This window comes from Pelmatolapia mariae, linkage group LG18, assembly GCF_036321145.2.
Source record: "Pelmatolapia mariae isolate MD_Pm_ZW linkage group LG18, Pm_UMD_F_2, whole genome shotgun sequence".
NCBI lineage: Eukaryota > Metazoa > Chordata > Actinopteri > Cichliformes > Cichlidae > Pelmatolapia > Pelmatolapia mariae.
This window is the reverse complement of record NC_086243.1, coordinates 10,380,758-10,406,654: the sequence shown is the minus strand read 5'-3', so window position 1 is coordinate 10,406,654 and position 25,897 is coordinate 10,380,758. Positions and strand designations below refer to the sequence as shown.

Genomic DNA, 25,897 nt, shown 5'->3' with positions numbered 1-25,897 from the left:
AGTACAGATACTAGTGTTTAAAAATACTCCAGTAAAAGTTGAAGTACTGATTTCACTTCTTTACTCAAGTGAAAGTGAAAAAGTACTGAAATGTACTCAGAGTAAAAGTAGCTCTTTGAAACACATTTCTACCAGCTGCTTCTATGCAAAGCTAACTGAACCTTGTTTTCTATTAATGTAATAATAAAATAATATTAGGAAATGGAAATACAAACTTTATTTTAGTATAAATTTTAATACTAGTAAATATTCTCAGTTTGAATCAGTGAAGCAGAACATGAGCAGAGAAAAGAAATCTCTGTTTTCTGTTGGCTACGTTGTAGAGGGTGACTCTGCATCTAAGCAAAAAATGAGCACAGTCAGGGGCTGAAGTGGGATTGAGCACGTGGGGGGACGCTAAAATCGTTCTTAATGGCTCAGTGTGGGGAAAAAAGAATCACAGCACAATAATTTCTTTTGAGAGCTCCAGTAGATTTTCTTAGTGTACAGGCTGTGATCAGCTGACCTGCTGCTGCTCTGACAAGACGTCAGCAGATGTCTCATGAGTTGTTCTGGCTAATTTCCATTCTCTATACAGTACACAGTTTATGCTGTCTTTATATTAGACACTATAAAGTTGGTATGAAGGTGAATTCAGTGACTGAATCTCAGCATCATCAGTTTAACTTAATATTCATCTCTGCCACCCTTCATGTGCACACAAACTGTTTGTGTGTTTGCTGATGTTTGTTGAGCTGATAGAAACATTGCATCAGAAATTACCTGCCACAGCATGTTGCTTATTCACCTATGTGAAGTCTGAAAGGCCGAGGGCCGTGGGAACGAAAGTGCTTTACTGTCAGGGGACCACGATTAACAGGCAGAGCCTAAAGAGGTGACACAACTCAGGTCACAAAAACAGTCAGTGAACCTGTGTCTGTCCCAACTGGGATGGGATTTTGAGTTCATTTATGGAGGAGTTTGAGTGGGTTTAACAGGATTTTTGTTAATTACGTGTTTATTTTGATGTTAAAATGTTAATGTAAAATAAAATGAAACCAGCATTTATGTCACTGTGTTTTCTCATGTGCTGTTGTGTTTCTGCCCACCTGGTGGAGTCCAATACCGACTCTTCCTTTGAGCTCTTTGTTTAAACCCTGTCAGAAATGTCGGGCTCTTCACATGTTAATAAAGCTCCTCTGTCTGCTGCTTGGTCCTGGAGGGCATGTAGGAGAACGTGGATGAATGTGGAAATCACATCATGAACGTGCATCTGATAAATTTGCAGCAACTGTGCGACGCTGTCATGTCAACATGGTTTCCGGCACCTCACTGAATCTACACCACAAAGAATTATAGCAGAGCTGCAGGCAAAAGGGGGTCAAACCTTGAAGTACTAAGGTGTTCCCAATAAAGCGTCTGGAGATTATATACGATGGAAAATAAGCAAGCATGCACTCTATCCAGTTTAAGCATCCTCCAGTCCCAATGAGATTATTCCTAATGCTTAGGAAGCCAATCACGGCTGTCACAGATCACTTGTTCTGATACGAACTAAAACAAATCCATGAGTATTTTGATTAAGAAGTCATCAAACCCCGAGCAGATTATTAACTGCAACAGTAAAATGTGTTAGAACTGTGTTTATAGTAGCTGCATTTCACAAGACATTATGTAACAGTGCTGGAGCCACACAGTAAAACTGGAGCTTTATTTTAGGGCTCAGCTGCATCTGTGTTCAGCCTCATTAACCACCCAACGTATTTCAGGTGACATGATGAAATGAAACCAACATTAAACTACTGACATAGAAGAATAATGAAATAAGCACTACCCACGTTCAGCAGACCGCACACAAGCACTTGTTTCTCAGAGGCTTTATTGTCTATTTTCATGTGATGTTTTAAAGCAATACTCTCCATAATTTCTCTCATCTAGCACAACACCAACAAAAAAGGAGTTTAACAAGGTCATTGCATGACCAAGACGTGTGCAGAGCTGTCAAAAACTGAACTAGGCATTGACTGCTTGACTGAGATCATTTTAACTGAGTGAGAGCAGAGGAGCAATCTAACATATGAACACATTTACCTGCACTCCCCTCTCTGCTCAAGGAGTTTTGGCTCTCACAGATTTGATCACATATGTACATTCAGACCACAAACACCCCCCCCAAAAAAAGAAAAAAAAAAAGAGACGTGTAAAGAAAGTCTCTTCCTTAAACTCAGCACTTGCCTCAGTTGCACCCAGAGATTCTCACGTTTTCATCAGACTAAAACGCTCACATTTCCTGTTTACCGCTGACAAGCATCTCCCTCTGAGCTCATGTAGCTTAGTACTGTGTTTTAATCATCTCCACAGCATGTTACCTTTTATATAAAACTTATTTTGGTATTTGTCTTTAACTACCTGAAAACATTAGAAAACAATTACAACAAAAACACAAAAATCTCCTTTCTGATGTCCAAAGTAACAATTCCAGCACACTGCATTAGGAGTCCTGGAGGAAGTCCTGGAATGATCGCTCCTCCTCTTCCTCTTAAAATGGGGATCATGTTGGAAGATGGATTGGCAGCTTGGATGAGGGAGTTGGACCAAGGAGAAGGGGAAGGCTGAAGAATTAATTTGTGGGATATTCGGTGTCTGTGGCTGTGATCCTGGCTCAGAACCTGAGGTGAGATTTGTGTTTCACCATGTATCTGTTCACCGAGGAAGAAAAGGGAACGAGGAAAAGAGTTTGTTACAGAAAGTTTTCGTTAACTACATATTAAAAAAAAAAAAAAGGTGCATCGAGGTGAAATTAAATTAAATTAAGAAATTGAATTAAGTGCATAAAAATTAAGTACCTGTCAAGGGTCTCCCAAAAGCGCAGGAAGACGGGCCGGTCCAGATGGCGTCTGTGGCGGCTCAGCTCCAGGACGGTCACATCCCACTTTTGCACATTGGGATCAGTCGTTGCCTCATCGTATTTTAAATGAAAGGCTCGAACTGGAGGGGAAAATGCATTCATGCAACCGTAAGGATGTTTTTCGGTAATATCTCCTCAACCGCTTAGTTTATTCTACACATTCAACCCTCTGAATCCTTTTCCAACCTCATCTCTAAAATCCTGGAAGACACGGTGGCACCACAGCTCTAGTTAACAATAATTTCTACGAGCCATTTCAATGCGATTTCCGTTCTAGACAGACCACTGACATCCCTCCTGACATCACATGGCACTGTTCTCACCATCCTCATCCTCCTTGACCTCAGTGCTGCTTTGATACCACTTCCCACCCTCTTCTGTTAGAATGACGAGCCAGTGCTGGACTCAAGGACACAGCACGAGAATGGTTTACATCCTTCCTTTCTGACAGGATATAGTTCAAGGCAAGACTGTACTATTAGCCTCAGTCACACATGGGGTCCCTAAAGGATCAGTACTGGACCCCATGCTATTTATAAATTATCTCTTTCTTCTCAGAAATATAGTTTCATTTTTACGTTGACAACTCCTTTGCCCGTCCTTTCCTCATTACCTGCTTGCAAGCCGTCATGAAGTTATTTTATTGAATGAAAGGACACTCTGTTTGATGTCTCTATAGATGGACAATACTCTCTTTGTCACCCACATCAATAACATCCAAGTCCACCTAACATCTTCAGGCTACACACAAGTTCCAGTTCATGCCCTTGAATAGCATTCCAATAATCCATGCCTTTGGATTAATGGAATGCTATTCTCTCTGATCTCCCCCCAAAACTTCTTAACTGGCTCCAAATTGTACAGAACTCTGCAGAGAGAATAATCACCCACACTTATCATATTACACCTATTCTCATCCAGCTTCACTGTCTCCCCATTTCCCAGAACATCCAATACAAGATTCTGCTCCTCACTTTCAAAGCTCTCCATGACCTGGCACCCTCATCTCCTCACACCTCTGCCCGTGCTCCATGCTCTCCTCACTGCTCCTCGCTTCAGACTTTAACACTAGAGAATTTAGCTGCGACTCATCTTTGGAACTCACTACCTCTTTAACTCCGTCAACCAAACTATGACACAGCTTAAAAGCACAGTGCAAAACCTACCTTTCATATCAGCATATCACCTATAACCAGCAACGCCTTATGTTTTACATTTCTGAATCTCAAACTTAAATCTCTCTTTAATATTGATATAGTTGTTAATTTTATTGTTGTAAGGTAACACTGACTGCTTTGAAAGGTGTCCACAGATAAATATGTCTATAACAGGCACAGAGTTTACAATTTTGCTGATTCTTTGAATGAGTGGAAAACCAAACATCACGACTTCAAACATTTTTTACTGCTATTCTTTCAACACAGTGATGAAGACAGTTTCTAAATAGACTTCACAATATTGCTTACTTTTGGCAAAAATGTCGACAGGAGAGCCGTCGGGCAGCAGCCACGGCCAGCCTTTGAACTGCCAGGCAGGACCCTGCACGAACACAGCCACCACTCGATCCCTGCAGGAAGAAACAGGCTTGTCAAAAAAACCAGGATTAAACATTTAAAGAAGGTGCAATAAGCTGTAATCACATTCACTGAACACTGCAGCAGAGGGCAAGGTATCATTAATATGACAATATGTGTTTTTCTGATGTTGGATTTACAACCAAGGATGCCCCGATACTGAAATTCTTGATCGGCTGTAGGTCAAGTGGAGTGGTTCGGAAAACTGGTGGACTGATTCCTGGCTCCTGGCTCCACATGTCCTTGGGCAGGTTACTGAAAAGTTGCATCCAATGCAGCAACTAGAGTATGATTGTGTGCAGCTTGCAGTAGGAAGCACTGAGTACTCAACTTAAGTAGAAAGGTGCTACACAAGTACCAGTAATGTGCCATATATGCCAATACCAGTGGGTGTTATACATGGGCTTAAGACTTGCTCCAGCAGAGGGAGTGAGAAGTGAGGAAGAGGACACGCACACCTCTCGCATTTCCCTCTGAAATTATTCAACAAAAATACAAAAATGGGCCAGCACTGTGTACCAATTATATGATAACTCAGACTCTGAAACATAATTCAACACAGGCTGCATGCATAATAATGAGTCATATTTGCTAAAGACTCAAATATTCCCGTTAACAGCTGAGTCATCTGATGAACGGTCATTTCATGATAAAAGTACAGGCTTGTTGTTTCCATAGTGTTCCTGTATGGTGTAAAATGCTAATATAACTGAGAAAATACATATACTGACCAATCCTGGGGAGCCAGTTTGAGCGGCTGATCGATGACGCGGTACGGCACGGTGACACTCAGTGTTGTGCCACCAGGCTGAATCTGGTCTTTGCGCCTCTGTAGCAGAACCTCATTGTCCCGCGGGATGCCCTGCTTCTTCTTCTCTTCGGATGTGATAAACCTGGTACAGGCCAGAGTCTGGAAGTCATTTCACTGCTTCTCCTTCGGGTACAGTTTTTACCTTTCTTGGCAGCACTGCCCATTTTGCAGAGGTGCCAACATTAAATCCAGTCATTAAACCTCCAAACAGTTGTTGCTCTATCTCAACGACCACAGACAGTCACCACTGGCATGCCAAGCTCTTTTTCAATCTCTGCCCTATACTTAGTGTTGAGCAACTTGACAAAAAAACCCCACTACTGCGTGTCTGAAGAACATCAACCACCAAATAACATCAAATAAATGCATGGAAGACAGTGCAATTGATTCATTATGTGAACACTTTAGAGAAAGAAGAAGGACACTAATGATTTGTACTTACTTCAGATCCTGCAGGAGATCCTTAGCATTGAGCATTGTGACGAGGGAGGTGGTGGCAGCAGGGATGATGATGATTGGTGTTCGGGATCCTGCAGAGAAAACCACATTAAAAATGGTTTAAAACTAGAGCTCAGTTGGTCAGTACTACTAAAAAAACTGAGTGATTAACTCTGATCAAATGTGATGTACCTTTCTTCTGGTTTGGTGGAGGTCTGGCTTGTGAAACTAGAGAGAAAACAGTCAAAAGAACATATTTTTAAATAAATACAAACAGGAATGTGGATATTGAGTGCAGAGACAAGAACAACAATCCACAGTAAATCTGCTTCCTATGCATCAAGTATTTAAGTCAAGTCACTTCCTTGACATGAAACTTTCTTCATAAGCTCTAACAATAGTAAGACTTAAACATCCAAGGACTGAACGAACATCACTAAACCTGACATGCTCGATAATTTGAAACAAAGAAAGGATTTTTTGGAATTTATCCTTAAAAACTGTTTGGAAAAGGGGAGGTGCTTCCAAATGATAGTTGGAAGAAACCGGTGTCTATCGGTATACCTAATGCCAACTTTAACCAATGAAATAAACAAACCCTTTAGGTCCAAAAGAGGAAAAAGAAAAAGGAAACACGACTTTGCCTAGAGACCTCTTAAAGCTTGCATACACTGAGTGTGTCAAATGATCAAAAAAAAGAAAAAGGATCTTATGTTAGACTAAAAATACATGTAGCCAATTCGCCAAGTTCCTCCATTTCACCAACAGTGGTTCAGTTACATGATGGTTTAAGTTGGGACCTTGTTTAAAATCTAAGTAAGAACAGAATTTGCCATCAACCCATATTTCATTACATAAAATATTGAATCCTACATCAGTAAAACTGCTTCCTATGCATCAAGTATTTGTTAAGTCACTTCCTTGACACGAAACTTTCTTCATAAGAATGCATCCTCTCCTCTTTCAACACCAGTGCAGACCAGATCATGTGCTGTCTGATGTAGGATTCAATATTTTATGTATCTACCAACCGGCTGAAGCAGCTGGAGATAAAACTGAAAGCAATAAAAATGCATAAATCCCATGTGAAATACTACCATGGAGTGAGCAACTGCAGAACCGTTAGATAGTTTATAAAAGTAATGGCAACAATCAAAGAAAGACCATTAAATATATTTACAAGTTTAGTCTTTTGCTAATTGGAGTATAATTAAATAAAGCAGAAAAGACAGTTTTTGTCAGACTTGCAGTCACACTCAAAGACAAAGTTTTAGCTTAAAACCTCTGCTGCAGGCCAAATGAGTCAAACTGATTCTACTTTTTATTTTTTCCACACATAAAATGGGAAGTTGCTAAGAGAGCATCTTAGGTCAGTGTTTGTAGAAGAGTCAAATAAACATGTGATTCTTCTCTACAGACAAAAGTTTATTTTAGTGATGCAGCTTCATTCAGAAATCATGTGAATATTCTTTTCTTTTTTTATTAGTACTGTCATGTGTCTAAATGCCACGCCTGGAAACAGTCGATGTTGTGAATAAAGGAAATACAGTTATTATTACACAACACTCTGATAAAGTCCCTTTAGAAACTGTTGGTAAGAGACCTGAGTGACTGATATATGAAAAGAGCTGATCAGCACATACTAACAGGCAGTGTTGGGAGCACTTTTTGAAAACTGAAAACAGTCATGACGTGACTACGTCAGGATTTGGGAGGAGGAAAAAAAATGACAGAATCAATTTAACCCTTGAGAAATGAATGAAAAAGGAACTAGCCCAGGCTCAACTGGAGCCTGTACAGACTATAGGGTGTTTTTAGCTGGTTTTTTCTATTAAATGGAGGATTTTCCCTTGCTATATGAAAAATAAGGCACAGAAAAGAATATTGTACTAGTACAGAGTGCAAGTTTGTCTTTGTTAAAAACATCCCTCCAGTACAAACTCTCAAACAGAAACAGCCCTTACACTCTATGGCACGATGGGCAAAAACAAAAAAATGTTTTTACTCTGTATTTATTCTTTATGCATGATTAAACATGAACATTTAGAATTCAACACTAACCTGGACGAGGTACAGGCTGCAGTGCAGGGGTCTGGGCCTTTCGAGCAGATGCTCCTTCCTAGAAAACACGCAACACCTCAAGGTTAAAAATACAAGGTACGGGAGCAGCTGCTCTTGAAGCAGCTGGTAGTCATCCTTATCGTGATCTGTTATTTGTTTTCTAAAGTTTTCAGCATTTTAACACAACTACAATCAACCAACAGTTAAATATTAGTGGGCATCAAGTATCAAATATACTCCAAATCCTCTGATCTGTAAGGTAACGTCTAACTGAAGCTCCACAACAAAATGTGTCATTTACAGATAAATTGCATCTCTGGAGCTCATCTGCTTGAACTGAATGTGGGTTAATGTTAACTAGAAGGCCCCATCTGAGTGTGAGTGCAAGTTTCTTAAACCTCTCAAATGCTAATTACACTGCTGTAGTTTTTCTTAGTTCTTCTTATTCACAAGTTACCCTTGTGAAAGAGAGCTAAACTTGTCAGGGCTAACCTACCTACAAAACAAGACAGATAGCTGCTTTACTGACCTCACAAGGAAAATTTGGGTGTTAGAACAGAAACATAAAAAGTAAAAATAGTAGAGTCTGTAATAAACAAAGAAATACAGTCAGAATAAAAGTGCCAGAAGCACATGATAAAAGCCTTATGCAGGAATTTATAGAGTTATAGCAGTGATTAAAAACAAAAAAGTAAAAATGTAGTTAAAAAACAGTAATAGTAAGACTGACATTGCCTGAGAGAGAAGTGAAATTGCATTAATAAATAATATAAATAATATGTACACTACATAAAAAAAGCAAATTTAAAAAAAACCAGCTGAATGAAGGTTTAATACAAAGTACATTTGGGATTTTATGCCTGTTCACAGGTGTGTTCACAGGTGTGTTCACCTGTTCACAGCATGAAGAGTTTTAAATACAGCTTTATAGAGAACAGTAGGAATGATTTCCTCAAGGGTTCTCTGTGGCAGTGAGGTTGAATCAGTCTGAGGGAGAAGGAGTACAGACTGGACTCAGAGCAGAGCGGAGCAGGTGTGATGGGTGATAACTGTACATTGAAGAATAGCTTACAATAAATCGATCTATTCTGTAATTCAATCTGCACCACCAGTCTACTAAGCTACGGCAAAGGCCTAGATGTTTAGATGAAACCAGAAAAAAGAAACATAAAAGTCCAACATGCAAAACTTAGTGGAGTCAAACTTTCTCACAGGATGAGAACACTGTGATTATGTTGTAAAATTCAGAAATGGGATTTCTACAGCTGGAACAGTCATAAAAACATAATGGTCTCTTACAATTTCAGTTCACGCTTCAGCAACAGTACTTATGCCGGCATTTTCAGTCATCTCTGTGCCTTTGTGTTGCTAAGAATCACAGTTGTGGTTTGTCACCTGAAAAGTCGGCGTTTTTTATTTTTCTGTCATTACCTGACACAAATAAAATATATGTATTGTAGCATGGGCAAAGATGCTAAATATTAGATTTAAAAAAAAGAAAGAGCACTCTTCTTTCTCTACCCTTTCTTCTCCCCGAAAAAACCCCCAAAAACATAACATGGACAAACATGGTTGAGTGAGCTTAGTATAAACATAATTTTAATTAACTATATGCAAGAAGTTGGCGTGAGATGATAGCTGGGGGTGACAGACTGCTGGGGGTTTGGGTGGTAATGTCCACTGTTTTTCAGTCAACAACATGTAAGCTGATGTTTGCCACTTTTAAATCAGCGACCCTCTAAGACTTGTGGAAGTGTGGACACAATGGCCTCTCTTCCCTTTTCTCACAGCATGCCAACTTGAGATAATGGTTTATTCCTCATTCTGCAGAGTGGGTGTGAATACAAATAGGTCAGTAGCCCAACCCCCTCCCCTTTAACAGAGCAGGCAGCAACAGCAGCAAAGACGGCGTGACGTGGTGAGAGAGCGTAATGCCATCGAGCCTAGAGCTGCCTTTCAGAGCGAACTCACAACTCACAGCGCTTCCTTCCGTTCATCTTCCTCCTCCCCCGTTGCTTTCATCCCTCTAGCTAGAAGGAGCAGTGCGTGAGAGGCAGCTGAATGGGGAGGGGGGATAAGCATAAAAACCAAAATCTGAACGATCTGAGAAGCACAGTGGACAGCGGGCATGTGAATCAAAGAGGAAGAACAAGAGGAAACGAGGATAAGCACAGAAAGGGGGAGCAAAGCTGAACGGAGACATGTAGGCTTATTTATCATTCAGATGTGAATCCCATCTCTGCGTGGCTGCTTTGATATACACAATATGACAGCGGGGACAGTAAAAGGACCCAGGGCTGCAGCTTACTGTCAACTACCGTTTCTCTTGTCTCTTCGGCCATGAGCAAAAGAAGCAGCACACCACGGCTAAAATCAAGCCTCTAGGGACAATGCGCCAAGGCAGATTGAAAGACTGCAACACCGGAGCGTTCAAACATGCTCTGGCCAGGCATGCACGCATGAACTAGCAGCACATTTGTGCACGCATGAGGCAAAAAGCTAGGATTACCTGGAAAAATTAATTTCCCTGGACTGACTACAGAAACCTTTATCAATACCAGCCAAAGAAGAGGACAATTTGACATATGCTGCAGGAAAAAAAAAGAAAAAGTGAGGACATGGGGCTGTGTGCATTTATGATCTGGCAAAAGCACCGCAGGAACAGAGACCGAGAGGCCAGTCGGAATGTGTGAAGACTGTAATTTATCCAGCAGTGATGAATACCACAGAGACAAGTTTTTAGACTGAAAAAGGTGAGTTTATGTTGTAAAGAATTGAAAATTCAGATGAACATCGACATAAAAACAGTCATAACAGATGACTGATATTATACAAATAATGTGAAAAATCACTCATCTGGTTGTGGTTTAACTTACAGGATGTAAAGGGTGTGTCTTTCTAAAGGGAGAAAAACTTACTTCTACTGAAGCATACAACAGTGCAGAGAGTTTACGCCCTCACAAAGTCCTCCCTGTTATGTTAGGCTCCTTTAAAGGGGTTTTGTAATTTTCTTTCAAAAAAAAAAAAAAAGAAAAACTCATCTGGATTCTGTATAACAGGCAAAAACTACACACCGTCTATTGACTATCTACAATTAGCCACAACTAGCATTTTATTTTATTTATTGAAAGTTTTATAATTTTGACAATCATCCACATTAAAAAAACAAAAAACAAAAACAACAAAAAAACAAAAAGCGAACAAACAAACAAAAAAACATAATACACACTGGCAATAACATATTGGCACAGTGAAACCCTCAGATCTACCCGGTCTGGGGGAGCTCCCCTCCACCTCTTTTCAGGTCCCATGTCGTCAGGTTTTTGCTACTGTCCACGCAGCACTTTACGGTCCACCCCTGGTGATATTGGGAAGGGTATTTCCAGTGTATTTTATGAGCTGCCTTCTAAAAACAGTGGCCACGGCCTTAGCAGGCTTTCCTTCTTCCAGTGGTTGCGTGAAAATACTTAGCTAAGCTCTGGTTATATAACCCACCACCCATCATCCCACATTACCACCTTCAACAAATCTCTCCCACTTCCTCCAGTTTTTATGAAATTGGTCCATTTTGAGGTTCAAAAGAGATGTAAGTTTTTCCATTCTTTATATTTCCTCCATTATTCCTATCCAATCTTTCTTTATTGGGGTCTCTTTCTCCAGCCACTTCCTGGTAAGCGCTTTTTTGCCCGCTCCCAACAGGATGTTTATCAAATATTTGTCCTTTAAGGAGACTGCTGATGGGATATCGCCCAAATACACAGTACAGAAATCCAAATTTAATTTGAGACCAGTCACCAAGTAAATTGATTCGACCATTTCACTCCAGTATGGTTGGATTATTGGGCATTTCCAAAATATATGAAAATGATCTGCCATATTTTCCCCACAGTTTCTCCAGCAGTATCCATCTGTCAGTTGACCTTTTTGTTTGTATTTTATTTTGGGGGTTACACAACTAGCATTTTAGCATTATTACATGAAAACAAAAACGAAACAAGAGTGTGGTAGAGGAAGACGTCAAAGCAGGTAATTTTGTAGATTTTAATGTTGATATAAAAGCCTACAAACTATATTTAGACTTTAGAAATGTACTTTCATTACATTAATATGATATCAAATACATTTAAAAACAACAGGAAGGGCTAATCAAGTTGTGTATTTTTCCAAGTCAAAAAATGAAACGTGCTCACCAGGATAGCTGTCAAGTTTGCTTAACTTGGCTGGTATTTACTTTAAACTGCAGCCTTATCAGAATGAAACTACATGGTTAAACTGTGAGTATAATTTCGTTTTTCACTATGAAAATGTATACTCTTCTTTCCACTGTCTCCTAGGCCATCACTGGGTATCAACAAAGTGTCTCAAAAATCTTACTCATCAACACGAGCTGAAACCCTGCTGACAACTGGATTGAAGTGTAACAACTGTCAAGGCTAGAAGTATCAAAACCATGCAGTGGAAACGACGCCACTGCTGCACACACACAGCTAAACTTCTGTATCTGCTCTCTCTGCTGGGTGTGCTGTTCTTTCTAGTCCACCAGGTGTGGCTGCCGAGGCTCACTGGTATGCCATGGTGGAGAGGGCATCCTCTGGTGTATGGAGGTGGAGCAGCTCACACCACCAAAGCCAAATGGAACACAAGCGCCCGCCATTCACAGTGGAGGTTCGTCATCGTTCCTCAACAGACTTTCAAGGCTGACGCCAACATCAGCTCCCGTGAAAATAAGGGACTTTACCCAACTCAACCAGACCCAAATTTTGAGAACGTTCTGGCAGCAAACACAAGCCAAAGAGACGACGCAGACCTCAGCGCCACGATAACCCACGGACCGTACCCTTACATCATTAACGAGCCTGATAAATGTGCAGACAACACAGCTGCGCCATTTCTGGTGTTGCTGATTGCCACTGAAGCTCGGCAGGTGGAGGCGAGAAATGCTATACGCCAGACGTGGGGGAACGAGAGTGTTGCTCCAGCTCTGGGATTTATCCGGCTCTTTCTGCTGGGGAAAAAAGATGGTGAACTGGGACTTCTACAACAAAGGATGCTAGAAGCAGAGAGCCGGAGGCATCATGATATCATTCAGCAGGACTTCCTGGATTCTTACAAAAACCTCACCATAAAGACACTGATGGGACTAAACTGGGTTGCAATGCACTGTCCGCACACCAGCTACGTCATGAAGACAGACAGCGACATGTTCGTCAACACAGAGTACCTCATTTTTAAGCTGCTCAGGCCTGAACTGGAGCCCAGGAGGAACTACTTCACAGGAAACAACATGAGAGGCTACGCACCCAACCGAAATAAAAACAGCAAGTGGTACATGCCCCCGGAGCTGTACCCAGATGACAAATATCCCACCTTTTGCTCTGGGACTGGTTACGTCTTTTCTGGGGATCTCGCAAGGAAAATCTATCAAGTGTCTTTACGTGTCCGCCATCTGCATCTGGAGGACGTGTTTGTGGGAATATGTCTGGCCAGCCTCGGAATCGAACCCACGCCACCACCAAATGAGTTCTTATTCAACCACTGGCGAGTATCTTACTCCAGCTGCAAGTACAGCCATCTGATAACATCACATGGGTTTCATCCCAATGAGCTCCTGAAATACTGGCATCACCTTCAGAGCAACAAGCGAAACGCCTGCATCAACGCATTTAAAGAGAGAGCAGGCAGGACACACTTACACAGAGTGACTGGAGAGAAATCAGCTGAGTGAAAGGACACAGTTACACTCACATGCTCACTGTTAAAAATGAAATAAATAAATAAATAAAAACAAAATAAAAAGAGATTTATATCTCGGCACATTCTCTTTTTTGAACTTCATATCAAGGGACTTTACTCATAATCCAAACCCACTTTATCCACAACACAAAATGTGCATAAATGTTGGAAATGTAAAAAACGAATCAAGTGCTCTAGCCAATTTTGTACAACAGAGATAAAAACTGTTTCTACGTCTGAGTCAAACTACTGGAGTTTTATTTTATGAAAGAGCACGGTGTGCTTCACTGTACAGAAATAAAGTACTTTTTTGTAATAATCAGAGCTACTGTATGACTTTTATATTTCTGAAGCAGACAGTGCAAGTAAATATCTCCACATATCAAACTGTCCAAGAAGTTATTTTGAAAAATGGCTGTGACAGGTGATGTGCAAGGATGCGACATCATTACCTACACAGAGGACATGTATCCAGTTATCTGTACTTTGTGCTGAATTTCTTTGAAACAGTAAAATATATTTAGAAAGAACAGCACTCATCTGTCTTTCAAATGCTGTTACATACATAGCACATTTTAAATGTGCTACGTATTTAAATACTTGAAAGACTTTATGTCTCAACTTGCTGTGGAAAACCATGCTTGCATACATGTGTTACAGGTTGCGGTTTTGGTTAGTAGTTATCGTGCAAAAAGTTCTTTCTTACCGTCACTGACTTCAGGGTCATGCCGTGATACGTGCCCATAGTATCGATCTTGAAGCCCTCCGTTTCTAGGAAAACAACATGCTATGAGTTGCAGCTCACTGGCTGAACAAAGAGGTTTTTTTTCTTTAAAAGTGTAAGTATAATGAAATCTAATACCTGCATATTATGCAACATGTTCGCCCCTTCTAAGCCCAGATGTCCCAGTTTTACACTGGGACTTGAAAGCAGCTTACATTTGTGGATCTGTGTGAAGCTAGCAGCGTTAAATCTGCCTTAAAAGTGGGCATGTGACGTGGTCTGTGGGTATCAGGTGACTGGTGCTTACGCATTTATGTTTTTTTTGAAGGACATGAGAGATTATTATTTTTAGATGTGTGCGCGCACAGAAATGTTTTTGAAAGAGAAAATGATCTGATTCGTGAAGCTGAACTTAATAAACTGTGCGTAAATGATCATAAATGATCAGTCTTTACTCAAGTTTGGATGGACGCATTTGTAAAATAGTTTCACGTGTGGTCAGATTGCTTCATATTTGTGTGTGTGGATTAAAGCACGTGCCTCTTTGTTCTCAAAGGTTACACACATATCATTGTACACATTTGTGAATCTTTAGTTTACGCTTGTGAATCATATCGCATGCATTTGCAATGATTTGAGGCTAATTTCTCTCCATAATCTGACCACATTTGTTTACTGATGCTGGGTTTAAATGTGGAAACTGTGGATCAGTGAACTTATATTAACTCAAACAAACAAGCACTCTTTTGGAAAAGGATCGATACTAAAATGATCAGTAAAGCATTTCTAAAACGCACCTTCTTTTCCCTTGAATCGCTCCTGATCGTATCTGTTATAGGCAGCTGGGACAGGTTGCTTGTTCCTTAGGGACGGGTCCTGGAAAAGATATGAAACAATCAATACCTGTATATACAAACACACCACTCTTCAGTCTAAACTATAGTGGATTTGCAACTAACTCAAACACCTACAGACTATTTTTGCACACATAACTTTGGACAAATTCATTTGAAACATGAATATATGTCAATTTTAACTCTGATTTATTTATGAGATGCAAACGTAACAGGAGTAACAGCTAATCAAATTAAAGGTGTGTGCTTATACAACCAACAAATCATCAACTGACTCTTAATCCTCCTTATTACTCCTGTATTTTCAAATTGTAAAGAAATTAATTTACAAAAAAAGTGTGATTAAAATCTAAACCATGTACAAATACATACTTAAAAAAAAAAAAAAAAGATTCAGGTCCATTAAAAAGTAATGGACTACCCTTAATGCTCCCATTTCTAGAGAGGAGGTACTAAACGCTATAAAAACTTTAAAGAACGGAAAAGCCCCAGGACCTGATGGTTTTAGTAGTGAATTTTATAAAGAATTTAGTGAGCTGTTAATAGACCCATTACTTAATATGTTTAATTATTCGTTCTTGCATAATAGATTACCTCAGACTCTAAGGGAAGCTAATATTTCTCTTATTTTGAAGAAGGGGAAGTGCGCAGAGTCTTGTTCCTCTTATAGACCGATAGCTCTTCTAAATGTGGACCGGAAGATACTTTCTAAAATATTAGCTACTCGACTTGAAATTCTCCTGCCTGTAATTATTAAAGAAGATCAAACAGGCTTTATAAAAGGCCGTAATTCTCGTAATAATGTCAGGCGCCTTCTCAATCTAATTCAGGCTGCTCAGCAAAGGAATATGGGCGGTTTGGTGCTTTCTCTGGATGCTGAAAAAGCTTTTGACCGGATAGAATGGACTTACTTATTTTATACTTTAAATAAATTCAGTCTTGGTGATAATTTCATTAAGTGGGTAAAAATTTTGTATGATAATCCTCAGGCGTCCATCTTGTCTAATGGACTGAAATCAGATAGTTTCCCATTGTATAGAGGAACGAGGCAAGGCTGCCCCACTGTCACCTCTTTTGTTTGCTATTGCCATCGAACCGTTAGCCGAGGCTATAAGGACGGCACCTGATGTACGGGGCTTGCAAATCGATTATGAGCATAAGATCAGTTTATATGCAGATGATGTTTTAATATTTATTTCTGATCCAGAGACATCAATACCGGCTTTACTTAACATTATTGATACATTTCGTCAATTTTCTGGTTATAAAGTAAATTTGACTAAGTCGGAGGCTATGCCAATTGGGAGCCTTAATTCAGTGCCAACTGGACTGTTTTCCTTCCCCTTCAAATGGTCCCCCACAGGTTTTGTATACTTAGGGATATTTATAACTCCAAAATTTAAACAAATGTATAAAGCAAATTTTGTCCCTCTGTTCGAGAAGGTAAAGCAGGATTTGGAGAGATGGAATTCCCATTTCCTGGCTAGGACGTATAGCTTTGATTAAGATGAATATTTTGCCTCGACTGTTATATCCTGTTCAAATGATTCCAGTTATATTTTCAAATAGGGTGATGAAGGATCTGAATGGCTGGCTAAGCTCTTTTATATGGAGCAAACGCAGACCAAAACTTAAGATGGCTACATTGCAGCTCCCAAGTTCAGTAGGGGGTTTAGATTTACCAAATATTAGAACATATCAATTGAGTACTCACATCTGCTATATTCATGACTGGGTCACAAATAATTTACACTATCTGGTTGGGGATTGAAACCACTCTTTCAAAGTATCCATTAAGGGACTTACTGTTCTTTAAGAACTTTAAAGATATTAGATTGAGCTGTGATAATCCAGTCACACTTAATACACTTAAGGCCTGGCGGTCAGTATGTCGAATTGAGGGAAGGTTGAAGTTAACATCTGTGTTTACCCCTATTGTGAATAATCTTGACTTTCAACCGGGGATGTTAGATATAGGTTTTAAGGAATGGAAGAACAAAGGAATTCACAGACTGAGGGACTTATTCTCTGACAATGTAGTTATGTCATTTGACCAAATGGTTGAGAAATATTCTCTCCCCAAACATGACTTTTTCCGTTACTTGCAGATAAGGCATTATATCTTGCATAGTGCTGACTTTAGTGAGAATCATGAAGTCTCTCCTGTTGAAAATTTATTATTTTTAACAGACAAAGAGGTACCTGTGAAGATATTTTATAAGGCTTTATATTCTGTACCTTCAGTGATGTCACAGAAGCTTAAAGGCACATGGGAAAAGGAGTTGGGTATAGCAATTGATGATGAAGAGTGGAAAGATGTCTGGAGTTATGCCAAATCAATCTCAGTTTGTAATCTTACCAAAGCAATACAGTTAAAAATCATACACAGAATGCATATATCCATATTTCGCAGACATCAGTAGTGTCCTACCTTTTCACCCATGTGCCTCAAATGCAAGATAGAAATTGGTACCCTAACTCACAGCTTCTGGTCATGTTTGAAATTGCAAGAATATTGATCTAATCTGTTATCTGAAATGGAGAAGATTTTCTGTTGTGAATTGGAGATGGACCCTATGTCTCTCATACTGGGCCTCCCCAGCCGGCGGTTAATATCCAAGAATAATAGGAGATTGTACTGGGTTCTCACCTATGCGGCGAGGAAGAATATAGTACTCCAATGGATTAATGAAAAAGCACCAACTATTAAAGGTTGGCAAAGAGTAGTGTTGGATCTAGTGCCACTGGAATATCTTACATGTGTACTGCACTCAAAAACAGATCAATTCTTTAAGGTGTGGGAACCATACTTGAATTATGTGGAACCTGATGTTTCTAATATTATGTTACAAGGATTCTCTTGAGTGTTCAAACTGTAACATACTACTGGGACTACAGCTATGTCCACCAGTGTGTCCTCTGTTGTTGACTTAGCTGTCTCTGACCACTACTGTGTGTTTTTTAACATCACCGGTTTTATTCAGCGGGAGACCTCGGTGCGAACTGTGAGGAGGCGCTATCTAACCTCTGAAGTGGCTGCAAATTTTACCAGGATTTTAGACGAATGCCCCCCTGTGATTCTACCTGCACCCTGTGATTTTATTTTTAATCATTTTAACCTAAAACTGAAGAAAAGCCTTGACTCCGTTGCTCCACTCACCACCAAAAAGATTAACGTAAAACGTGTATCACCCTGGAGAAACGAAGAAGTCAAAAAACTCAAAAGAAATTGCAGGGCAGCAGAAAGGAGATGGAGGAAAAATAAAAATGAAATCAACTATCAAATACTTTGCGAGCAACTTAGAATTTACAATAATACACTAAGGAATTCAAGAAATTCATACTTCGCCAAAATAATCAGTAATAACAAAAATAATCCCAAGGTCCTCTTCTCCACCATAGATCACTTATTTAACCCTGATTTTAACAGCTCCCAAAGACCCCCCACAGACTCTCTCTGCGAGCAGTTTGCAGACCACTTCAGGGGAAAAATCAACACCATCAGATGTGATATTTTATCTTCTCGTGATATGATTTTAAACACATCTGAGGGTCCGACTGTACCTGAGGAGACACTGGACAGCTTTGTCCTGGTTAATGCTGAGAACCTTAAGAAAGTTTTCTCCACAGTGAGACCCACCACATGTCTTTTAGATCCAATCCCCTCTCCACTTTTTAAAACACTTTATGGATTTTTTGAAGCTGAGCTTTTATACATGATGAATTGCTCTCTTCAGTCGGGTGTCTTCCCTGCTGACTTTAAAACGGCGGTGGTGAGGCCCCTTCTGAAGAAGAGCAATTTGGATTGCAATAATTTTAATAACTACAGACCTGTATCCAACTTACCATTTTTAAGTAAAATTTTAGAAAAACTTGTTTTTTATTCAGATTAATGATTTTCTGAATGATAAACAGATCCTAGAAATATTTCAGTCTGGATTTCGGGTGAACCACAGCACAGAGACGGCTCTCCTAAAGGTTTTAAATGATATTAGATGTAACTGGGACTCCCAAAAGCTCACAGTCCTGGTGCTACTGGATCTAAGCGCAGCCTTTGATACAGTAGACCACGCTATACTTTTAAACAGACTGAAACACATGGTGGGCCTCTCTGGTACTGTACACATCTGGTTCACTTCCTATCTCTCAGACAGAACTTTTATGGTGAGTATGGATACATGCTCCTCTAAGATCCATAAAATGACATGTGGTGTGCCTCAAGGGTCGGTTTTAGGCCCTGTACTTTTTAATTTGTATATGCTCCCTCTTGGCGGTGTCATCAGGAGGCATGGCGTGAACTTCCACAGTTACGCTGATGATACTCAGCTGTATATCTCCGTGTCTCCTGATGACACCAGACCAATGGATGCCCTTTTTAACTGTATTGTAGATATAAAATCTTGGATGGCAGAAAACTTTTTACAGCTTAACCAGGACAAAACTGAAGTTTTAATCATCGGTCCTGAGGCTCAGAGAGAGAAACTCTTGTCTAAATTACAGGCATTTTCACTATGCCCTTCACTACAAGTGAAAAACCTGGGTGTTATTTTTGACTCTGAGCTTGGTTTTATCCCACATATTAAACATGTAACCAAAATTGGATTTTATCATCTAAAAAATATAGCCAGAGTCCGCCCTATTCTCTCTCGGGCCAACACGGAGATGCTGATGCATGCTTTTATTACCAGTCGCATTGATTATTGTAATGCCCTGCTCTCTGGTCTCCCCAAAAAGAATATTTCACCTTTGCAACTTTTGCAAAACTCTGCAGCTCGTGTGCTGACGAAGACCAGAGGGCGGGCCCACATTACACCGGTTTTACAATCGCTGCATTGGCTCCCCGTGTGTTTCAGGATCGATTTTAAAGTTCTTTTATTGGTTTTTAAATGTCTTAATGGTCTTGGGCCTTCTTATCTTTCAGATCTGCTTTTACCATATGAACCCTCACGGACCCTGAGGTCCTCTGGTACTGGCCTTTTGATTGTCCCTAAAGTCAGGACACATACTCACGGAGAGGCAGCTTTTCAGTCGTATGGTCCTCGACTGTGGAACAGCCTGCCGGAGGAGCTCAGGGCCGCAGAGAACGTTCATGTTTTTAAAAACAGGCTCAAGACCCACCTTTTTAATTTAGCTTTTAACTAACGTTATTTATTTTATGCTTATTTATTCTATCCTGTTATTCTATTTATATTATTCATTTAGTTTTACCTAATATTTACTGATTTTATTCTTATTCATTTTTTTATCTTCTTACTCTGTTTATACTTATATTTATATTATATCCCACTCTTATTTATTTTATCTTTTTATCCTGTTTATATTCTTATTAGGTCATATCTCCAGTGTTTCCTCGGAGGGGGTTCTCTGCACCAGGGCTGTGATCGACCGTGGCTGCTGGGGCCCTGTGGGTCCTCTGGGCCTGGCTGGGGGGCTTCTTAGCCTCCCTCCTGCTGTGTGCCCAGCCTGGAGGCTGCGGTCTGTGACCGGCTCCCGGTGCAGACAGCTCCCTGTGATAGTGTTTCCTCACTTGGCTAATACGTACCCAGCCCAATTTTACTCTTTAGGTGTGTGTGTGTGTGTATATGTGTGTACGTGTGTGTGTGGGGGTGGGGGGGGTGGGGGGATGTGTGTATCATGACCGCTTCTGTTAATGACAGTGCGGGGAATGAGTGGGAGGGTGAGGTGGGCTGCTTTTAACCATGTAAAGCACTTTGTGCTACAGTTTGTATGAAAAGTGCTTTATAAATAAAGATTGATTGATTGATTGATATTGTACTGTATTGTATTCTCTCTTTATTTATTTATTTTTAGATGGACCTGGGCTGGTGTTTTGTGCTTAGTTATCAGTCTGTTTATTTGTTTGTTTTTGTTCTGTTTTGTTTATTTGTTTTTTGTTTGTTTTTGTTTTTTATTTATTTATTTTTTGGTTCTGAATTGTACACTTTATTATGTTATGCAATTATGTACTATTTGTGAAAACAGAAAAAACTAATAAAAAAACATTTATATATATAAAAAAAAGTAAATAAATAAAAATAACGTAACGTAATTTGTAGGAAGTGGATATTTGTCAGTTTACCGCTTGAGTCGTGTTCTGTGCTGGTCTCTGCTCCGGAGCTCGCCCTTCTTCTCGAGCTTTCACGGACTGAAGGATGGCAAAAATGTTTTTGGAAAAGTTCTGAAAAAGGAACAAAAATAGGTTGAGCAGGAGTTGTTTCCTTTAAAAAAACAAAAAAAACAAAAACAAGACTGTCCTTTACAGAAGCAATTCAATTAAAACACATTTAAAATGTACAAGTTATTAATTACTGTGTGCTGTTAAGTTAACAGTCTGTCTACATCTTTAGTTTGGTTTAGAAACGATGGGCGTATAATGCCCACCTCAGTACGGAATTTCCCAGAAGAAGTCTTTGCATGTAAACACAACAAAAAGAACATTCAAACAAGAGCTCAAATTTCACTAGTTACGGTCTATTCGCTGTTGCATATAAACAACGCAGCAGGTTCATTAAATATGTACAATAATTAAAATCAATATTTTGCATGATTCTGCAATTTCTCTCCTAACAAGCGATCCATCCACAGAACAGATGTTCAGTTACAATTCCAAGTTTTCCAAACAAGATGGCTCTGCCCTCAGTGTCTACAAAGTGAGACAGCTGCCTTACTTTGAACATTTTATTAAAGAAAAAAAATTCAACTGCACAACTGGTCTGAAGGATTAGTTTAATTTAACTGAACTCTAAATTCTTGTTCATGAACATTTGGTTTTTGTTTAGATTTTTATCATTTAATACTCTGGATATCAAAAGAAAAATATTAAACATGTGGAATCTGAACAGGCATTCATACTTAACTGAATACTGTGCACTGTTACCTCCCTATCCCTATCAATCTCTCTCCAGTTAGACATAATGAGACACACTAACTAAATTAGTTTATCGAGGGACTGACAAAACCAAGATCTAAAATCTATTTAGCTTTAAAAAGGTTAAACTAAGATAAGATCAGATATCTGACAACCTTAAAACAAACAAAACAAAGATGGATGGACTTTAAATAAGATGGTTTCATTTTTGATAAGCCAAATTTAAACTGATAGGTGAGCACATCTTTTCAACAATCTGTAGATCAGTTAATGCCTAATATTTAAATTCAGCTTCTGCTGCCATCTAGTGGTTCACACTGGTCCATGTACTGGTACACATTTATGGTGCTTTCATGGCTGGGCCATTTGAATGTTTTCTCAACCCAACGCACTGTCTCTTAGGGTTCAGGACGCTAACGAATGATTTAGACTTCTGTGGGAAATCTATGTCATAACTCACAAGGTAACTAGAAATCCCTTTTTGTCTTCCAGGCCATTCAGTTGTTTCTGCGTCGACCCAAGTTTTAGACAGATTTCTAGGGAGGTGCATGTCAGGTGATGGCGTAGGGTTAAAAGGGGTTTCTGGTTACATGATATGATACATCTGGCATTACAGTGTCAAGTCAATTACAATTCATTTATACAGCACTAGTTGACAACACAGTTGTCTTAAGGCTCTTACTTCTGAAGGAAAGTTTCATTATTCCACAAAACCGTCTGGCATAAAGTGTACACTAACCTTTCCAGTGCTCTGGAGAATGGTTGTCCTAGTCCTCCAGACCCGCTCTCTGCTAACAATATCCCTGGTGACATCCACTTCTGCATCCACAAAGCTTCTCTGCTTCAGTGTTATGTCATCATCGAGATCTGTTTTGATAGTTGAACGCTTCTTGGCCATAATCTTGGCTTTAATGGCTGCAATTTTTTCCACAGACATGGCCTCAGACAGTGATCTGGAAGACAGGGAGAACGTTTTGATAAGCTGAACTATCTGTTAGGAGGAACTGGTAATCAGAATAAGGAAAAGCTCATAACCAGATCATACCTGATCTGTTCGATCTGCACGATGCCTTCTTTATGGCCCTCCAGACGGGCAGCCAGACGCTCCTTGTCCAGACGCACACGTTCCTCATCCTTGAGATTGAAAGCAGTTTTCACATTATTAGCAAATTGCAGGATAAAAAATGATATCATATCAAAAACCTTTAACTGCCCACACTGCTGAAATTTGTAAAAGTTAAAATACTCAGACTCTGTCACCTGCATGCATGACACACAGTTACCCATTTTATATTCAGTTACACTAAACGCTGAAGAATGAGCTGCGTTTCCCACTATTTAGAAGCTCAAAGTTAATTCAGTTAAATATTTTCCTTATGGAATTATTTTAAAAAAAATACATTATTATTATTATTATTATCATTATCATCATCATCATCGTCATTATGATTAGTAGTAGTAGTTGTAGTATTTTCAGGTGTTGGGAGTGGTCCACATTTCTCACAGTAAGAATATGTAAAAAAAATTCAATGTTAAGTATGTCAGAATAGGAAAACTGAATTTCTGTGTCCTGTGTGATACCACACAAAAAACAACATGAGCCACATGTGACATCTGAAGTAGCATAATTTACCTCAACTCTCGGTTTTTTGGCTTCAGAGGATGCCTCATCAGCTGCTCTTTTAACTAAAAAAACAAACAAACAAAAACAACAATAAGAAAGAAAGAAAAACAACAAACAAAAAAACGTTGTATCACTATGCAAAACAAATTCCTTCATCCCACCTTCCTTTATTTCACTTATGCAAAATTGTTTTTGTAAAAATAGGACAGTGTATGTTGCATCACTGATATTAGCACTAGCAGTTATAAGTAGTAATTATTCCTGAAATTAACATTTCAGGATTAAGTTATGAAACTTTAAACTCCACATCACATTGTAAAAATGCTGTTACTTTACCTTGTGTTGGCCTTTGCAGACCTATTTCTATGGGCGCACTTCTGTCGATGCTCGTTGACGTGGCTGCAAATGGATAAAAAGGACATTTTAAGCAAATTTTCAGTGAACCAAAACCTGGAAGAAGTCATTATAATTTTGGAAAATGCCAAAGGCTGTACTAGATGCCACAGATCACGCCCTTCCTCAGCGTCCAAGTGCTACTTACAGCTCTCGCCGTTAAGATATGACAGCAAGCCCTTTCGATCAGGTCGTCTGACAACAGGGATGTTCTCTGTCTATAAACAACACACAATCATCAAAGTCAAAACTCTTTAAAGTTTACAAGATGCTGCATGCATGACAAAATGTGGTCTCAAACAACACGTTGGTAAGCAATGAACTCCAGAGCACTTACTGCAGCTCTTCGCACATAGGATGGATGCGGCAGGTGCACATTGTTGAGCAAGAACAAGATAGAGTCCAAGGTATAGTACTCTTTGGGCTGCCCCTCTTTACCAGTACTAAAGATCAAAACAAGCACAAAACATTTTTTAAAAAGTATGCAAGTGTCCAGTTTTACAACTAACAAACTTTAAGTGAATTACTGCGTGATGCACACTTAAAGTGGTTTGATGTGAACCGCATTAAAGCTTGAATATAAAGCCAAAGTTACTTTATCAACCACTGTCAACAATTCTCCTGCTAGCTAAAGCACTGCTAGTTGCAACCTTAATTTCTGCGTCACATGCACAAAGTTTGGTTTTTGCACGATGAAGAAAGATGTTTATAGTCATGACTGTAGGGACTAAAAGAAACAAAAACAAACCAACACGCAAGTGTTTCAATTCCACTGTCTGAGTCTCCGTCTCCGTGAAACAACTCGCTCGCTAGCTAACGTCCATGATTAATTAGCATTACACAATACTACAAGTTTGGCTGAACCCCTCGCGAGGTAAGTTTAAAAGACATACATTGGCTTTCATGAAAGCTAGTAAAATTGGCTCTATAGTCTATGGAAGAGACCGCCCTGTTGCACTAATAATAATTAAAAGGGTGTTTTAACTTTTAAGGAAAGCAGCAAGGAAAGTAGCTGGGTTAGCATTTCGTAGCTAGCGAGCCTTCCGTCGTTACTAGCAGCACAAGGAACAGATGAGCCTCAGCTGCAGGCCTACTGAAGCACTTTGTAGATGTTATTAGCACTGACATACCCCCAGATTATGTAGTTGGTCTTGACATTCTTCGGCCAGGAGAACTCCCCAAATATAACTTCATCTCCTTTAGCAACAATCTCCTTTTTCTGGATGTTATACTGACGAAGAACACTCAACACATCCGCCATCTTCACTTGTATGTATGTAGTGTGTTTGCAAGGCCCCCGGTTATCAACATCGTGCGGCCTCTCTAGATGCCTGATCTGAATGACGCTTTAAACTGTAAACTTTACTTTGATCACAGTGATGTATCAGCTCAACAACTCAGGCAATTATTGGTAAAATGAAAGCGCATTTCCAGAGCAGCAAGTTTTTTGTTAGGAAGGGCTTTACATCGCCGCTACAGTGAATAGGTACATGTTAAGCAGGACAGATACAACAGAATGGTTGTGAAACACTTGAGAACTACCAAATCTCATGTCCATCTCCTAAAGCGCTGTGTCAGCAGTCATGTTATAAATATTTTTATATGTCGACCATAAAGACTGTGGATGTTGCTTTAAAATTAAAAATGAAAACATCAGCATGTTGGGACAAACATCCTTCACAGTTACAAGGGCAGTTTGTTGTTTTTTTGTTTATGAAGACTAAATTACACCGTGATAAGTAAAGCTTATTACAGTACATTATATAGTAAAATGTAAATTCTGATGCATAGAATTCGGGCTGAAACACAAAATTTTCAACAACAACAAAAAATCCCAAACATTGGCATTAGTGTGTTGTTAAAACTGAATCCAAATTTACTTTATAAAAAGTGTCGCCACATTTCTTTTCAAGTATAATCTCACAAGAAG

General features: G+C 39.5%; 2 protein-coding genes across 2 annotated transcripts; one reads left to right on the top strand and one right to left on the bottom strand.

Moving 5' to 3' along the window:
• Positions 1-1,607: 1,607 nt before the first annotated feature.
• cdc73 (cell division cycle 73, Paf1/RNA polymerase II complex component, homolog (S. cerevisiae)) lies at positions 1,608-25,287 on the bottom strand. Its single transcript, XM_063461408.1, has 17 exons — positions 25,098-25,287; positions 24,305-24,410; positions 24,116-24,185; positions 23,911-23,973; positions 23,584-23,636; positions 22,996-23,084; positions 22,690-22,903; positions 21,162-21,260; positions 15,026-15,104; positions 14,211-14,275; positions 7,772-7,829; positions 5,903-5,938; positions 5,715-5,802; positions 5,193-5,354; positions 4,354-4,454; positions 2,826-2,967; positions 1,608-2,678 (listed from the first exon to the last, which is right to left on the bottom strand). Exons 1-17 carry the CDS (start codon positions 25,226-25,228, stop codon positions 2,642-2,644), a joined length of 1,593 nt encoding a protein of 530 aa, XP_063317478.1. The 5' UTR covers positions 25,229-25,287; the 3' UTR covers positions 1,608-2,641.
• On the top strand, positions 9,301-14,188 carry LOC134616547 (beta-1,3-galactosyltransferase 2-like). Its single transcript, XM_063461409.1, has 2 exons — positions 9,301-10,524; positions 12,106-14,188. Exon 2 carries the CDS (start codon positions 12,222-12,224, stop codon positions 13,494-13,496), a length of 1,275 nt encoding a protein of 424 aa, XP_063317479.1. The 5' UTR covers positions 9,301-10,524; positions 12,106-12,221; the 3' UTR covers positions 13,497-14,188.
• Positions 25,288-25,897: the final 610 nt, after the last annotated feature.

Bases quoted from the DNA above. Each gene is read 5' to 3' on its own strand.
- LOC134616547 (XM_063461409.1), top strand. From the start codon at position 12,222: ATGCAGTGGAAACGACGCCACTGCTGCACACACACAGCTAAACTTCTG.
- cdc73 (XM_063461408.1), bottom strand. From the start codon at position 25,228: ATGGCGGATGTGTTGAGTGTTCTTCGTCAGTATAACATCCAGAAAAAG. The intron at 5,939-7,771 runs GTTAGTGTTGAA...TTTTCTCTCTAG, and splicing joins GCAGCCTGTACCTCGTCCAG to TTTCACAAGCCAGACCTCCA. The intron at 5,355-5,714 runs GTAAGTACAAAT...GGCCTGTACCAG, and splicing joins GATCTCCTGCAGGATCTGAA to GTTTATCACATCCGAAGAGA.